The 19,167-nt window shown below is 35.2% G+C and overlaps 1 protein-coding gene across 8 annotated transcripts in view; it reads right to left on the minus strand.

Moving 5' to 3' along the window:
- Window positions 1-19,167, minus strand: part of CCSER1 (coiled-coil serine rich protein 1) — a 682,619-nt gene that overhangs the window by 88,369 nt on the left and 575,083 nt on the right. The window contains exon 10 of one of the 8 annotated variants that reach the window (XM_072037039.1): window positions 15,503-15,592. The exons of the other annotated variants lie outside the window; for them this stretch is intronic. Within the exon in view, the coding sequence (XP_071893140.1) occupies window positions 15,524-15,592 (69 nt within the window). The 3' untranslated portion in view covers window positions 15,503-15,523. Of the gene's footprint in view, window positions 1-15,502; window positions 15,593-19,167 lie in introns of those variants that run through there. 8 annotated transcript variants of the gene reach the window in all.

Here is a 19,167-nt window from a genome sequence, read left to right on the forward strand (position 1 = left end):
GATATTTTCCTACCCTCAGGCCTATTTGAAATACCAAATTGCTCTGCGGCACTGGAGAGAAGAAAGAATTAAAATCCCTGTTTCAAGTTTTAAGGGAGCTATACAAGTTATAGGTTACCTTTTTTTTTTTTTTTTTTTTCTTCTAACTTGTAGTGAAGAATCTATACACTGGTAACTTGTGATAACTGCGATAACAGCACAAGTATGACTATGACCAGATCCATTCTCTGTCCTATGGTTACCTGGCTTTTTTTTTTTTTTAAGTGAAAGGGGAAAAAACATACCCCTATTGAACAAATTTAATTATAAAAAATACTCCATTATGCATTTGAGATAATAGAACTGTGTCAGACTTTTCACAGGTGGGTTTGTTCAAATTGGTGACTGTAGAATACAGTACAGCAGCGTCTACTTTATATTTCCCCACCACATTATTCAAGACAGGTATATATTCTAAAAATAACCACAATAGAAGGAATTGCATTATGATCACATTAACAAAGGTTCAAGTAAAAGTTCAGTTACCTGTAATTTATAGCACAAACATTCACTAACTAATACAGACTGGTACGATCAATCTCCAACAGGTGAAATATGCTCATAGTTACATATGTGCATATTTGTGTATAAGCATGTGCCTGTGCAGCTATCCATCTGTGCAAGCAGGGGAAGGAAATGTTACTTCAGAAATCTGATATAGTGGATATAGGTATTTCCAATTGGTTCTTATTAGGTAGCCTACAATTATTTGCACAAAGCAGGAACAAAAAAAGAAAAAAAAAAAAGTATGATAAAACTATGTGTATCTACACACCAAAAGGACATAAAATGCATCACAGAAAGTAGTCAAGTCATGAAGAAATATGAGATACCTATACAGAATGCTTTCACAGCCTGGACTTCTGTGTGCCAGAAAATATTGCATCTCCATAATCCTCTTTTAAGGCTACATAAATAGAAAGGTTGTTTTTATGGTCTTTTTTCACCCTGATATGGAAGGATTATTTATATTTTAAGTTGCAAAACTCATTACTCATTCTGTATAATCAGGTAAGTTTTATAACAATTTATTACCATAACTAATAAGTATTTTCAATATTTTATATGAAATTTATTATACTCATCCCGAAAAGTAATAGATTTTTTTTTAACAAATCAAAGAAGTGCTGTCACTGAAAATTATTGGTTTGCAAATGCAATCATTACTTTATCACATTACTTTTTGCATTTACGATCAAGCTATTATATTGTTTTCAAATAAAATCCTTACACAAAAGTTCTCAACTCCTAGGCAAAAATAAATTAATAAAGTTAGTATTCCAGCAAGGCTTCAGAGCACCTGTATATTAACCAGCAAACACAGATGGACTCAGGCTCTGAAGTATTTGTTAGCTGTGTTCCTAAAGTGCAACAAATTTGAATGTTTATGTAAAACTTGTCTGCATAGCTTGTGTGACTGTTTCATGGCTTGAGTATTTATATATATATATATATGATTTTTTCAGACTATATATTTATTTATTAGAGAAGTTAGCATCCAGAATTTGACTGGAGTGTTTGCAGCATACATTTATTAAAGGAAAGATACTGTAAATTAAGTTAAACTAAGGTTTGTAACCTTTAAATCCATGTTCTCATATTAAACACATAAATGAATAAATGAATGGATTTATGAAGAGTTGCTTCTGGTGAATGCATCAGGGCCAAAATAATGAAACTTTTTCTTTACCTCTGATATTGTTTTATGTACGCAGTTGATAGGGACTAATTTTTCTGTCTGGACAGACCAGACAGAAAAAGGCAAAGTCTCTCAAATACATAGCTGCAAAACAGAAAACCATTGCATTCAGAGGTGATTTTTTTTCTAGCCTTAGAAACTACAGGTGATTCCAGGATTTCTGAGAAACCTGATTCTAGCTCTCTCAAATTTATGTGAAAGTTCAAGAGGCTTCTAATAAATAAAATACATACTGATATTGCAGCCTTATCTTCTGCAGGGGGAAGGTCATGTACTTCTCATGTATGTCTATCCAGTAGATTGATTGGATCAAACACACAGTGAATCAAACATCCAGTGGACTGTTTGATTTTTAACATGTACTTTAGTGAAATATTTTTATGGAATACAAGCTTTTTTGAAGAATGCTACACTTTGGAATATCATTTAATCTATAACAACTGCAGTTTCATTAAATGCACAGTTATATAAAGACTTTCACCAAATGGTTGATAAGGTAAAAAATTAAAATATAAATTAAAAGACAGATTAGAATGATGTTTTCTTTTTTTGTTTCTCATCATTTATTACAATGCAGTATCTCATCTCCAAATTTTTAGTTTTATTTTGCAGTGAAATGTTTTTACTTTCTTAACATTACCATCACCCACAGTAATTTTTTTTATTTAAGGTGTAATGAAAAGCTTCATCTCAAAGGCCACAAATAATTTGCACAGGAGTGTACTGAACGTTAGATAATGCAAAATTATTATTGCTTTACAACTCTTATTCCTTTTCTAGGCAGACACAGTCCTCCATGTGCGTCAAGGCAGTACCTCAAAGCAAAACAGTTCATCCCTGGAGTCCAGGTGTGCTATTTATCCCTGCTTTCTTCTTTCATGTTCTTGGTCTCCCAAAGACAAAGTCTGGCACGATGCATATTCTTAAGGTGTCTACTACCATGACTTAACACTTCAATGTACAGTTGAAGAAGTTTATGAGCTGTATTATTTCTGGAAGTGGGAAATTTCTTAGAGCTGACTCAGGCACCGGTTCCCACAACACTTTACCCACCCTTCGTGTGTGGTTTATTTTATTCACTGGTTGCCATCAAATCAATGGGTTATATTTTGCCTGGAAACAACTTTTCCCTAGAATTCTAGGCCACAAAGCAACAAATTTTAATAATGTAATTAAGAAAAATATAAGATAAAGGAAAAAATATTAGGATTCTTATGAATGTGGAATATGAAGCTGCAGAACTACAGCACAGAAGGAGCAGTGCATGCTGGATACATTTATTCATCTATCCTATGGATGGTCTAACTGACTATCTAACTAATCATTCTAGGAGGTAAGGAATATTCCAAGCTCTTCAGGCTTAACTGGAGATGTATAATCCTTCATAGGAATAGCTTGGTGAAAGGAGAGATTTATGAATCACATTACCATGATCAGTCTAGAAGTAAATATTCTTTACAAATCAAGCTCTTTGCTGAATTCACTGACAAATCAGCACTGATAAAATCTACTACAAAAAAGGAATTAAAATGGCAGTATTTAAGCCCTTGCTTTATAAACTGACCTTTGTGGACAGTGAAAAATGTCTTAAACTTCAGATGCCATTCATATTTTTGCTGTGCTATTTTTACTTAAAAAAATACACAGCTCTAAGCAAATAAATGCACAATTAATACTGAGTACTTTGTGTTCTGGAAGTGCTATCTATGAAACACTCCTATAGGGAAGCAGGTAGTATGTTTCAAAGAGCCACCTGAATAATACGTAAGCGTTTAATGTAATACACAATTAGTGACTGTACACCCTAGATGCCACATACTAGTGTACCTTAGCAGCAATACTAGAAGTGATTTAACAGTTAACTTCAAGCACCAGAAATGTTCAATCTTCAAGGAAATCTTTCCAGAGTCACGTTTGCTGTATTTCAAGCAACTCCCTATACTTGCAAAGCTCATCGTCAACAGCATGTTCTGTGAGGACTAACACACCTCAAAGATAGGTAGGCCATGATTGCTTATATGTGCACAGCTTGTTGACCCATTTCCACAGTCATTGCAGTAAATACTTCCCAGACATTTCTCTTCCTTTTTCTCCCAGGAGATCCTCATATATACATAATATAATGATTTTCTTGTCTCCATAGTTAATGGAGACATACAATATTTTTTTGCCTCTCTTCTCCTTAGATGCTACATCTTATCACATTTCTGCTACTAACATCTCCTGTATCATGGTAATGCCAGTTTCCTTTCTACACACAAACTGATAAATGTCTACATGTACAACCAACATATTGGTTGGTTTCAGTTAATATTTTGATTTTTGAAATCTGCTGTGTCTGTGGAGCCTTCCATAGATTTAGAACACTGTTGTTGAATACAATACCACCTTGATTCAACCAGGGACTAAATGCCAACCTCTGTTTCCCTTCAAAAACTAGTATTCAGTAAAGGTGTAATTTTAATGCTTAGGTTGGTATTTAAAAGGGCAAATTCCCCTGAGAGATTGTCTTTCTGCTTTTCAGCATTAAAATCAATATTGTCAGCAATCTGTATTGCTTTCCACAGATGAAGAACACAGCCTTTTTTCAACTAAGTTCACTCCAGGATCAAATGATTGGCATAGACTTCGAAGCCTATGAGCAGTTGAATAACGCTATCTGAATATCACTTAATAACTGTATTATATCAGAACCTGCAATTTTCTTATATTAAAGTTCATACATCACATGCAATGTTGTTCCTCAGACACTGAGTCTTTCTAAATATAAAACAATTATTTCCTAGGCAGTGATATTAAAAAAAAAAAAAAGACACTTTTGTGTTCTTTAAAAACAACGTATTTTACTTTAAACATTTTCCCTATATTCTATTTCCTCTTGTATTTATATCTTTTATGATAAAGAGTGCAAACAGCTTCCTTTTTAATAAACAGACTATTCCAGGACCACCTTCTGTGAGACACTACATCACTTGAACTTCACTCAAAGGTTTTGTGAGAGGTTTAGTTAATTATTACAATAAATGGAATCTAAAACTTCACAGATTCATTCAACTTCACAGACTATTCAAGATATTTTATAGCCTGTCATAGGACTTAAGTTCATGCCTTAAGGGGTTTCTGCTTTAAATCAACATGACAGAAATACACAATGCAAACAAGAGAACAGGTGAATGACTAAAAGTATCACTATGTTTTTTGAGGACTATTATGTCTGAGTTTATCAATCAATTCAATGTCTTGTTTTTCACAAAAGGAAAATGGAAGAAGAAATGGTGCACATTTACTAATGTAAACCTAAAATTAACTAATGCAACCTAAAACTGAGAATTCTGCTATTTAAAGAACCTGAAAGAGGAAGACACATGGAAGTTAGGATGTAATAGAGCACGGTGAATTATCTGTGCTTTTGTACCATTTGCCTCACTCAGACATAACACAATGACTTAGGGTAGGAAGAAAATTTTGTCTTGTTTGGTAGAGTTGCACAAAAATAGTAAAACTATGATCCATCTTGTAAGTCTTATAAGTAACAAGATGAGTTGGAGTCTGTCAGTAAATAGTTAACACTGGCCTTAAGGAACCAGAAGAGCTTCACAGGCAGGAGATAGCACTCATCTAGACCAGTCCAAACAATAGTATATGAGCATAAATATATGCTTGTTCCAGGTCTTAATATCTGCCTGGTTTCTCGGTCTCAGAAGACAGCCCTCACAGCAGTGCCCAGTTCCCGAATAACAGCTCCAACTAAGATACTGTAGGAAATAAACAGGCATAGAGGAATGGAATGTTTCTAAAATGCATTAAAAGTGCAAATCCGAACCAATCTTCAGGTAGTGCAAAGATGACACAATCCAGCTACACTGAAATAAAGGAATCCATTAATTTTTCCATATATTACCATTCTTCATTCTTTAATACTGTGCATGATGGAAATCTTGTCTTGGTATTTATCACATCGAGAAGGAAATCTGTCATGAGAATATACAGTACTCTGGTTTGGAAGTTTCAATATTTTATCAAGAAAACTCTAAAAACACTGAATCCTCAGGTGAACTAGTTGAACTTCACTGACAACCAGAAATATTATTTCCACCAAAGCTATAAGTCTGCTTTACAAAATCCGTGTATCTATAATGCATCATGTAAGATTTCATCGTATGCAATGTGTCTATTGCTTATACATACACTGTATGTGGGCTGTGTTATCTCAGACAGATCTGTGCTGAGGATATGAAATATGGTCTTCCATCTTTTTTCTCCCTTTTCATACTGTTAGAAGACCACAGGTTAATGTATGTTTAATGGCATCCTACTATATCAAGTGATTTATAAGGGAGTGAGAAAGTACCTAAATTATTTCTCATGACAACAGACATTCAAGAACAGTCATAGACTCACTTTTCAGCCTCACCTTGGACTGGGCACAATCTAGTAACACAATGTGAAGGTTTTAAGCCTCATCTATAATTGCGCTGAAATTATTTTATATAAGATGTGCTAACTTTCATACTTTAAAGAAAGTACAGCTCTAGTTTGTGTAAAATCTGTGCAGCTCTCCAGCTGAATCAGAAGGATAAGAATACTTTTAAAGTATCTATCCTTCAATCTAGCTGTTCAGAGAGAGAGAACAGACCTTGCTGAAAGTAGTCATTAAATAAACTGCATATTAATAGCAAACCTATAAATTGTAATTTAAATATAATCATAAGCCTATTCCAACTTTACACAAAGATAACAATGTCTAATCATGATAACTATTATGAACCACAGTTGGTCCCATGCAGGTAGGTTATTGGAAACCTACAAAGTATGTATTTATAAATGTCAAGCATCACAAACTGACTCCCACAAATGAAAACAATCAAGGTAAAATTATAACTGCCAAAAATTAAAATACCCTGGTAAACTTAAAACCATTAATATCAGTGGATGAAATGCTAACATTATTAATCAGTGGACTAGCATTTCAGTGTCCAGAAAAGGCAATCGAACTAATCAAACTTTCTCATTCAGAAAATTATAGTTTATATTTCTATTCACTTCAGTCTAAAATGAGCTTATAATATTTAAAGTGAAATTAAAATCTGAGGCTACCTAAAAAAAAAAAAAAAAAAAAAAAAAAAAAAAGTTAAGTGAAAAAACAGCTGTTAAAAAGATTTCCTGAAGCACAAAGACACATTTAATACATTTGATGTCATGATCTCAGGGTAAAATTATAATGCAAAATCTTATAATGTGAATCACCCAAAGCCTTTGCAAATTGTGTCTTGGAAATATGATTATAACATATCTTTCTGGTTTTACAGATTTGCATTTGTACCACTGATTTCAGTTCATAATGGAGAACCATGTGATGTATTTCATGTTTTCCTTCAAAGGTCCTATTACATGCAATTATGTTTACCTATGAGAACTTGTTTATCATGGCTGATATTGAGGAGAAAAAAATCTTGTGACAAGGTGAAATAATCCAATTTTTACATAAGCCTGGGAAGGTCTCCTTTATAAATTTGGCCCTAAAATATCTTAAGTGGAAGACTGAAACGTAAAAATACAGATTTATTTCCTTCAACGATAATATACAGGGTTGTCAGCATTCACATGAAAAAATAGTTCTCAGGGGAACTTCTATGAAAAAAGAATAAGAGGTGATTCTGATGCCTGTCTTCATGCTTGCAGTACCTGCATCCCAGTATGTAGGTTTCAGGTTGACTGTATGAGCTATAGATACACATCTTAAGCTACTTGAGCAGAATTCAAATTTGGTTAAATCTTGGTAAATGTAGTGAGACAGCTAGCTGACTGCAGCATGAAGTTAAAACAAGGACTTTATTTTTTTTTAAAGGAAAATGGTCACATGCCCTGCTTTATAACCTCATCAGCTGTTTCCACAAGGCAGAGGATTTGACTTTACAGGACAAGACAGCTGTGGATCCAAAAGTACATCCACACAGATCTTGACTGAAGAGAATGAAAAGTGGCATTTTGCCTCTTTTCTTCCCTTTCAACCCAACTAAAAGGACAAACCCTAACTTATTTCAATGCACTGAACTATATCAAGATGAACTTAATGCCAAGAGCCTAAACCTGTTGTTTTTGAGACAGCAAAAAAAAAAAAATAATCGTAATAAAGCAGTTCCATCTCTTATTTTAGTATTTTAAATGGGAAATGGAAATTAATTTATAGTAAAAAGTAAGCTTATCAAGACGGGCAAGTCTTTCTTCTGAAGCCATAGAGGTTGTCATGATTATGAGAATGAGAGTAAATAGATATTAACTTCCCTCATGACTTTTCTCATTGTTTTAATTAATTACATTTCTTCTCAGTGCACCCTACCAGGAAACACAAATGATAATGAGAACTTGGAAAGTTATTTCTTTAACAAAACATACTCTAACATGTACACTTCTTAAGCAGTAGAAGCTGATGTCATTCTGATTTTTCAACTTTATTTTCACTATTGATACAGAATGTTTAGCACATTATATGCAATATCTTTGAACGCATTAATGTCAAAGTGTACCAGAAAGGGAGTAAAAACAGCGATTGTGTCATTTTGAAAGCACTTGGTAAGGCTAGAAGGGTGATAGAGAGGGGAAGTAAATGGTCAAACTACCCAATGAATATTTTGCATTCTAATTTTTTATCTTCCTTCCTTTTCCTCTTATAAGGTCATTGGCCCAATATTTCTCAATTTTCTGCTCAGAAAGAACTACTTCAAAAATCATCTTCCATTAAGTTTTAATATGTATTTTGTTCCAGACTTCTCTCATTCAAATTCAAGTGAATATGTTATCACAAAATAGATGCTTTACTCCAAACAAAACTCTTTTGAGGACTCACATAAATATGTATTACAAATCTAAATGAAAAGCTCTGCTACCACACTAAGTACCAAAAGCAATAGTCTCACATTTTGAGTTATTTTAATTCTTATAATAGTGCTTCCACATATTCAAAAAAGCTTATTAGGAGTAAAATTACTAATTGCACTGTTTCTAACAGCAGTAGATGATTTCATCAATATATACTTTGTACTACGCATTTGTATAGCAATTCAACACTAAATGCTATCGCGTTATGTGCTCTGGTAGAGCAACATACCTTTTAGAGATTCTGAACATGTCTTCATAAGACTGCAAAAGCAACAGGTCCCCAAAACAGGTCATGTAGTAAAGCTCAAAGGGTAGCTGGACCACAGTCATGAGGTATCGAACATAAACTAATTCTAGTATGGGTTGCTGTCTACCACTGTAACATGAGCACATCCATCTTAGTTTATATATATGCATATATACACACACACACACACTTAAGCCACCTCATATTATTGGGGAAAAAAAAAAGTACTAAACAAAACAGAAATCTTATTGGATCAGTCTAAGAACTATTTTCTACTTCAACTTTATTTTGTGGGCATATTTTGCACAGACAAACCCTATTCACAATCTATATACTGGTTGCCAACTATTTATTTATTTATTATTTATTTCAATACCACAATAGAGAGAAAATGTTTCAGAAAATCCTTCTATTCTTTGTTACATAATCCTGATGAGTTAACTGAGGAACCAAGAAAAGACGTCAATAACACGATGGCAAAGCTTTAAGTTAGTTTTAAATGCATTTATTTAAATATACTTTGGCCAATGATGTCAAAGTAAATATATTTTCTTCAATAATAGCTTTAAAATGGCTCCAGATAGCTATCAGTGCCCTTTCAGAAAGGGGTCATTGTTAACTTAAGATTTAGCCAGAGAAACAAAAGGGTGTAAGAAAAGAAAGAAGTATCTAAACTGCAATTATTTCTTACTTCAACTTTAGATAGGCAGAAAATATCACAATTTTAAACACTTCTTTTATGTCATTTTCCTAATTTTACTTAAAGCTGCTATATTTTTCTCAACCAAGATCAACTTGATTGGCTGAAACAGATCAGAATATACTTCGGAATTAAACTAAGCAGTACAAAGCAGTGTTTTTTTTTCATGTAATCTCAATATTACAAGTTCAGAGTTTTGAGGAAGACATCTGGTATATGTTCTTACTGAGATACTACTAACATAACGAAGCTTCTAACTTTGGAAGTTTCATCAGCATTAGAAAGGTGATCCCAATTCTGAGATGAGCCCTTTGTAACTTCAGTATTTATTCTGTTGGTAGCCTCCTACATCAAAACCATTCAGCTATTTGCTAGGTAATGCTTTTTAACAAGAACAAAAGTTAGAGTTCAGTATGTTTGGTTTATTGGCAATAAAGGCATAGGACTACTTTATAATATGAAGAGGTCTGTTTATTTTCCCCATATATATATATATATATATAATTGAAACTAGTCTAAAATCTATAAATAACGTCAGCAAATGAACATAGGCATTTAGGAATTAACATGACTAGAATATCAAGGGACTAGCCTAAAAATGTTCATTATTCCCTCAAATAAGCATATTATTCTGTAAGCAAGTAATTTACAAAATCTGAGCAAATCCGTATGGACCATATATAAAAGGAATTATTCTTTTCCAACTTGGCTATTTAATTTTTCTGATTTTATACCCCTCACCTGCTTCACCCAGAAGTATGCACTTACAAACTGTGGCTTATCTATTGGTTCATAAACAAAGTAGAGCTAGTGCCTAAAATCTGACTTCACACTGATTTTGCTCATCCGGCTCCAGACTTTCTTTTATGAAGTACCTTTCCTTTTTTCTTCAAAACTTAGTGTAACCAGGCATTAAACTACACTTCTTCCACAACCTAGCTCTCACTAGGAGATACCTGTGAAGAAGTGATGCAAGATTGTGTTGTTCAACAACTTGTAATATAACATAAAATATAACTACACGGCTGCAGTACCCCATGGCAAAAAGATGACACACTGCATTTTGCGTCTCCTGACTTTTTGATCCAGATTCAAGTTGAGTAGCTATTTCACACCACACACTTTGCAAAATCCACTTGTACTAACTAGAGCCATACTGCCAATGATGAAATCAGTTAAGCACAGCACAGTCCCTGAGGTGTCATTGATTCTTCTCCAAGAAGTATTAAACAAAAGAACACAATAGGAAAAAGGGAAATTGCCTAGGGTGGGACTCCACATCATAAGCAATCACATAATTTATATCAATCATATAATATCTAGCTCATCTTATTTAGGCTTTGATAGGTCACTGGGTCATGATTCCTTTTTGCACTTTCCCAGAGGGAAGTTCTCAGGTTCTTTTCTAGCAAAAGAAAATTTGGCCACCTAAATCTGGATGTGGTAAAAGCAGTTTTGTAGAATCTCTTGGCATTTTATGTCAAATCAATACAGGGAAGTATAACAGTTCTTCTTCACAACTGAAACTAAAACTAGACCTCATACCTGCTAAGAGCCTTATTTGGATGGTGAGGGTCAGCATATGTGAATTCTTTAATGGGATCAGAATGTTAATTGCTACATGCTGAAATTACTTGATTTCAGTTACTTCAAATATACCATCCATCAAAAATAGATTACAGTACTTAAATTGCTTTCTGCCTGTTTTTTTTCAAATGAAAAAAAAAAAAAAAAAAAGTAGTCTTTGATTAGTTAGTTACAAAATAAATATTCAATATGAAAAATTACTTCATGTTTTCATTTCTTGGTGTTCCACCTAATTTAGGAAACAGAGTAACAGCTTAAATAGTGTACTTGAAAAACTACAACACAATAGTCCCTCATTCTGTAATTATTTAATTAACTATTTTCAGCCAAGTAGTTTCCATGACATTCATTAGGTAATCACATTACTACCTTGCTTTCCGCAATGGTTCCTTTAGTACATTATACCACAATGCAAATGCGAAGGCAGAATCTGCAGCAACACACAGTACGTTCAGGGCAATGAAACGTATATGATATACCAAAGTACTCAGACTCAGTAGTTTTCCTTCTAAAATCAATCAATACTGAAGGGTATTTTTCACTCTATTGTTTTATTCCATATGACTTATTGTATAAAGTGCATTTATTTTAGTTCTGAAGTCATCTGTAACATATCCAGATGTGATTCTCATTTTATTATGTGGCTGTTTGTCAGTCTCTTTAAAAATATTTGAGAAACTTATACTACCATAAACATAATATTTAGTATTGTGTTGAATAAACAATAAAAGGGATTGTGTTTGCAACCAAAGGCAGATTAGACACTTCACAAAGATGAATAGAATGATGACTTCTCAGAGCTCCTTTCATATTCAACCTGGGCATCTTACTGAAATATATGTATTTTGATAAAACTTTCAGCTATTAGTGGCTCCATTGCTCCTAATGGATCCTTTGGATGTACCAGTCACTGGGAATTTTGAAAGCGGGAAGCAAGATCTTTCAAGTGTTTATAAGCATTTTATAAGAAAATTACTTCCCTGTCACAGGAGGTCCTCCTAAATGACATGGAGCTACCCCCAGCCCAGGTACTACTGCTGTGTGGGCCACCCTGAGGCAAGATAACACAAAATCCCTCACAGTGTGGACACACTGCCACCTCCACTTCAGAAACCCAGATATACTTAAGCATACACAAGAATGGCGTCATTTTGTTCAATCACACTTGTGAAGTTAAGCACAAGTTAGTGCCTGCCGGGTTAAAAGTTATGGCCAAAAGAAATCTTTACCATCTTTTCCACAATACAGCTCAATTTTATTCTTTGAAATTTCCTGGCCAATGTGAATAAGATAAACAGAACTCTTTATCTCAGCTTTCTCTCACTGAACACAACATATGTCATTGCCCAGGAAAGGGGTGAGATGGTCAATGAAGACAAGACTGTACAACAGTCTGTACAACTAGACTGTAACTTTGCTTACAGCCATAAACCAGCAAACAAGAATATTATCCGGTGTGCAGAAACAACCACACACACCATAGTTGAGAACTGTCATATCAGACCAGACAGGAGATACAGTTCATAGAGTCATAGAATGAATCATAGAATCATTAAGGCTGGAAAAGACCTCCAAAATCATCTCGTCCAACCATCACCCTACCACCAATATCACCAACTAAACCATGTCCCTAAGCACTAGGTCCAACCTTTCCTTAAACACCCCCAGGGACGGGGAATCCACCACCTCCCTGGGCAACTCACTCCAATGCCTAACTACTCTTTCTGAGAAGAAACGTCTCCTCAGATCCAACCTAAAACTCCCCTGGCACAACTTGAGGACATTCCCTCTTGTCCTATTACTAGTTACCTGTGAGAAGAAACCAACTCCAAGGTCCTCACACCTTCCTTTCATGCAGTTGTAGAGAGCAATAAGGTCTCCCCTGAGCCTCCTCTTCTCCAGACTAAACAGCCCCAGTTCACTCAGATGCTCCTCACAGGACTTGTGCTCCAGGCCCTTCACCAGCTTCGTAGCCCTTCTCTGGGCACGCTCCAGGGCCACAATGTCCTTCTTGCAGTGATGGGCTCAAAACTGAACACAGCACTCGAGGTGCAGCCCCACCAGAGCACAGTACAGGGGGATGATCACCTCCCTGGTCCTGCTGGCTGCACTATTCCTGGTACAAGCCAGGATGCTGTTGGCCTTCTTGGCCACCCAGGCCCACTGCTGGCTCATGGTCAGGTGAGTACTGACAAACACCCTCAGATCCTTTTCCTCTGCACAGCTTTCCAGCTGCTCTCTCCTAGGCTTGTAGCACTTCATGAGGTTGTTGTGGCCAAAGTACAGGCCCTAGCACTTACCCATGTTGAACCTCATCCCACTGGCCTCCGCCCATTGACTCATCCTGTCCAGGTCCCTCTGCAGGGCCTTCCTACCCACTTCCCCCCAGCTTGATGTCTTCTGCAAACATACTGAGGGTGCACTCAATTCCTTCATCCAAATCATCAATAATGATATGAAAGAAGACGGGCCCAAAACCAACCCCTTAGGAACACCGCTGGTGACTGGTGGCCAGCTAGATTTCACCCCATTCACCACCACTCTCTGGGCCCAGCCATCCAGCCAGTTTTTAACCAAGCAAAGAGCATACCTGTCCCAGGCATGGGCTGCCAGCTCCTCCAGAACACTGTGGGAGATTGTCAAAGGCCTTCCTGAAGTCTAAGCAGACTATGTCAATAGCCTTTCCCTCATCCACCAGGCTGGTCACCCGGTCATTGAAGATGATGAGGTTGGTCAGGCAGGACTTGTCTTTCATAAGCCCACGCTGACTGGGCCTAATCTCCACATTATCCCACACATGCTGCGTGGTTGCATTCAAGACAACCTGTTCCATCATCTTTCCTGGCACCAAGGTCAGACTGATAGGCCTGTAATTCCCAGGGACACTGTCCTCCTTAGGACGCTTCTCATAGATGGGCATCCCATTAGCAAGTTTCCAGTCATCTGGGACCTCTCCAGGTGATCATGACCACCAATAGATGATGGAAAGTGGCCCAGCAATCACGTTAGGTCCCTCAGCACCCTCAGGTGGATCCCATCTGGCCACATGAAGTTGTGACAGTCCAGGTGGAGCAGCAGGTCTCTAAGTGTTTCCACCTGAACTATGGGGGATTTCTTCTGCTCCCTGTCCCCAGAGGCTGAGTACTCCAAGGGTAAGTGGTCTGGCTAGTAAAGACAGATGTAAAGAAGACATTATGAACCTCAGCCTTTTCTTTATCCTTAGTAGTCATGTTCCCCCCTGCGTCTAGTAAAGGATGGAGATTCTCCTTGGCCCTCCTCTTGCCATTAATATATTTGTAAAAACACTTTTTTCCCTTTACTGTAGTGGCCAGGTTGAGCTTGTGTTCGTCTTTGGCCTTACTGATTTTTCTCCCTGCATATGCTGGCAATTTCATTGTACTCTCCCAGAGTTGCTGGTCACTTCTTCCACTGGACGTAAACAATGTTTTTCTCCTGGATACTCAGTAAAAGTTCCCTGTTCAGCCAGGATAGTCTTCTTCCCTGCCGGTTCATCTTACTGCACAGCATGTTCCATACAGAATTACCCAAAGTGATTCTAGTAACTAGATTCTGTTCTAGTAACAAGAACAGACCAAGTATTTCCCAGTAGTATTATGTCTTTTCTCAGTATACACAGATATATATATATATTAAAAGAAACTATGAATAAATTAAATAATTTAATAATTTAATAATTAATAAATTAAATAATTCAATAATTTATTCATAGTTTCTTTTCACATAATTATTAACGCTAGAGGAGATCTAACACAGTCAGACATGACAGGTTGCTTTCAAGGAACAATCCACCAACAAACAGGAACACCTGAATTAAAGGAGGAGGAAAGAATGAGAATGCTGACATGCTGTGGACTGTCCAGTACATAAAGATATGAGTTGTGCAAGCTGATCTAGCCTCAGACCAACTGGTAGGAACACCAAAAGATATGAATTTATACCCCTGGATTACTTCTGTATCTAGATAGTGAACTATGTGTCTTTTTACTCCTGTCTATGCTTGTCTACCATACACTTATGTTTGCCTGGATGATGACATTTTTTCTTCAGTTGATTGTTTCCACAACTGCATCGGGAGACATGTTTCAGTTTGCTTAAGACCCTGATCCCTTAATTTCAATGTATAAACATATACATAGAAAAACAAAAGCATTCCAGAGGTAACAATGAAAATCTGATGAGAAAAATATTAAACGCTGCTATAAGTGTGAATTTATGCAGACAGTCACTATTCTAGCATATGAAGGTCTCTGTTAACCTTTCACACAATTTTAACTGTTAAAAATTAGGAATATTGTGTCATTTTATGAGTGAAGGAAAGGGAAACTCAATTACCTGCACAATATCAGCATTTCTACCTTCTGTTTTTCCCATCCAAGTCTGAAGTAGCTTCTAGAATTAATTCAAGAGATCTGGCATAACACTGTGGTAGAACAAGAACAGTGACCACATGACCCCAAAAGGTAAATAGAAAAATTATTTCAACTACAGGATTACTATTCAGTTTCTTCAGCTAGCTTGTTAGCACAGAGGATAAGATTTTAATTGTCAAGACTTGTAATTCTAAAACAAGTAATAAAATCCTAGCATATATTTATCATATGTGATAGAATTTATTTTTACGGCATTAATTTTTATGTTTATTTTCTTTGGAAGTATAAACTCTTAAAATCCAGGCAATGAGATATGCAGGCAAATGTAAAAAACAAACAAACAACAGTCATTCTTAAAATAAAATTCTGAAAGTAATAAACTTTATATAATATACTATTTTATCAACAAAACTAAGGCAATTATTAGCATTTTGGAGAGAAAGGATGTAAAAATGACCATTTTTTTTTTACAGAAAAGCTGAACAAGGTTTTGTAGTGAGTGCTGCTTTTATTGTATTTTCTTATAATAAGCACTTGTAATGTGCAGAAAACATTCAGCACATATTTATCTCCCCAAAATAGTTGACTAAGTACATAAAAACCTCTCATTCTCTGTCTGTGTGTTTAAGTGTCATGACCAAATGACAACAATGAATTGGCATTTATAGAAGAGTAAAGCAGTATATATTTTCCAGATGTTATAAAGGAGTGAATGAAAAGGAGGAAAAGCTAATCAGAAAATAACTGAAAGAGGAATGAACTTGAATAAACTGACTTGATACACTCATGTAAAGTATTATATACATTGCTATTTTAAGTTGCATAATATATATTTTTTTAATTTTTTTTTTAATAAACTATATCGCATTGTTTGTATTTGTAGTTCGTATGGGTGAGCTTGAGAAATATCTACAAATAATTCATGCATTAGCAATGTCTTTGTCACATAAAAAAAAAAAAGGGTAATTCTAAATAGTGTTCTGTGTAGCATATAAAATCCATAGATTTCATAGGACAATGACTAAATGAACAACATAAATGTAAAATTAGAAGGAATGACAGAATGAATCATTTGTCTAGCTTCTCTCTATAAGTATACATATTGTGTTATGTTATATGAGGGATAAAGGCAAAAGGTGCAAGCATATGTGTCACATATGTGGTTTTCATTTCAACCTTTAACTTTTCCATCATCTGAAATAAAATGCCTATCAGTATGCTTTTTCCTATGTTGATAGAATGCAGAAGTGATCACAATGCTTAATGCAATTGCACGTAATCTTAAAAGGGATATCTGGGAACAATCATGCCTTCTGCAGTGGCAGTTAATTTAAAGTAGCATTTTTTTGTCTATCCCATGGATTTAAACACAGTACAGAAAACTGTTAATAGTTTAATATCCATATCAGAAGAAAACACATCAAATGGCATCATTCGTAAATGAGCCTATCCACATCTGTAGTTAATGCCAAAGAAAAACATGTTCATATCTCTAGTAATATATTCAACAATCACTAGACTGCCAATAAATGCAGTTTCATAGGATTTCTTCACTGTTTAACGGACTCTAATGGGAACGGCTTGAAAACTTATTACTATTGACTTGGCTATTAAGCCATTCAGTAATTTAAATAACCATCTTCAGCAGTCCCAAATTACATTAATCTCATGAAGATAGAATTATCAACCAAAACAAAAAAAGCAATAGTTTTTTGATTTAACTGTGCTTGAAATAAAAACAGTATCTATTACAATGATGAATTTAAAACCAAATACAGCCTCCATGATTGTAAACACTGAATGTCACCAAAGGTGACTAAGATGCACATGCATAGGCCATAAATCTTCATCATAAAAAGAGGTTGCAATTCCTTATATTGTTAAATGACAGGATTACACATATTCTAAAACTGGAGAGAATGGCTGAATGTTTGATTTAGTTTAAATTTTGCCTAAGACCACTTTGCTTAAACTTGTTCCAACATCCACAAGAGGAATAGTACCTGAAGTCATGAAATCTCTGAAACTCAAAGGTCCTGACAAAGAACATTTTAGCTCTGTGTTTTACATTCTTTCAGCAGATGATGTCCATTGTTCACGCTCAACTTAATTCAACCTTTCTCTATAGCAGTTTCTTTCATTGGAAGATTAAGATTAAGTTCAAGATTATCTTGAACTCCAATATAATCTATTACCCTACTGTATTCATTAATGAGTTAAAGCATCGATTTTCTGCAAGTCTTTTTTCTTCCTTTTTCTGACACTCTCCGTATATAAGCACTTAACAACAATTGAGTCACCAGGATCTTTACAATAACTGAACAACTACTCTGTCAGTAGGATTTCCCCACCCCCACCCCGGAATATTTAACAATGGGCATTTTGAAAATATGTATTGCTATAATTATGGCAGAGTAGGTGGTCATTTGGAGAAAGAGAAGGTTTTGCCTGGGAAAGAGTTCAGGAACGGCAGAAATATTACAGTGCTCAGAAGAAATACTGGATGAGGGATGTTACTCTGCAGACAAAGCATAAACTAATACACACGTATACTGACAATTCATTACAGTTCCAAAAATAATTTTAGAAGTATCACTGTCATCTTTTAGATAATTCACTAATAGTAAATAGGATTACTTTGACAGGTGATTTATTCAGAATAAATGAATTACTGGGTTAACTTCTGATGGAGAGCTATCAGAGATTCAATTTCAGTACTCAAAATAGAGTTAGGTAAATAATGGACACTTTAGTTTGAACCCTGCATGAAAAAAATTAAGATCAATCAGAAATATTTTGTTAAGCCTAAAATGAAATATTACTTAATTCAAGAATCATTTATCATATTTATTTTTAGGTTAAAATATGCATCGATCTTAAGAAAAGTCAATCTCATTTTCAAAAATTGAAACTAATCTCTAACTTCTCAGAAAAAACAACCACCAAAAGCAGGCAATAGTGGCAACTGAAGTGTCTTCAGCAGATTTACTGCATATGAATTTGCAAACACAAATTAAACTCTAAAGAAAAATACAGTTTCAGAGGACTGAGATTTTCCCTTCTTTTGGTCCCCACCAGTGTCGTGTTCCCCCCCTCCCCCAGTTACAGAATCAGAGAACCAGAAGCTGGAAGGTTCCTCTGGAGGCCATCTCGACTTGCCACTTTTCTACAGAAAAGTAGAATTTCATATAGAAATTATTTTAAAACACTTTGATAATAATAAATAATATTTTACAAATGTTTTGTAGAAACTTGACAGAATATCCAAAAATATGCAATTACAGCTATTTGAAGTAGTTCAAAGTATTTGAGGTAGTTCAAGAAGCTCAGAGAAGCACACTTTCTTTTTAAAATTTTGTAGTGCAAGTACAGCACAAGCACTTTATTAGCTTATTTCTTCTGTACTCTACTTTCCTTGATCAAGTCCATGAATGTAAAGCAGGAAAGGACAACTGATTATAGGTGAATTTGGTGAATCTCAACCTGATAAACTATTTATTTCACAGAATCACAGACCATTTAGGTTGGAAGAGACCTCCAAGATTTTCCAACCTATGACCTAACATTAACAAATCCTCTACTAAATCATATCACTAAGCTCTACATCTAAACATCTTTGAAAGAC

Source organism: Anas platyrhynchos, chromosome 4 (assembly GCF_047663525.1).
Source record: "Anas platyrhynchos isolate ZD024472 breed Pekin duck chromosome 4, IASCAAS_PekinDuck_T2T, whole genome shotgun sequence".
In the NCBI taxonomy this organism is placed as follows: domain Eukaryota; kingdom Metazoa; phylum Chordata; class Aves; order Anseriformes; family Anatidae; genus Anas; species Anas platyrhynchos.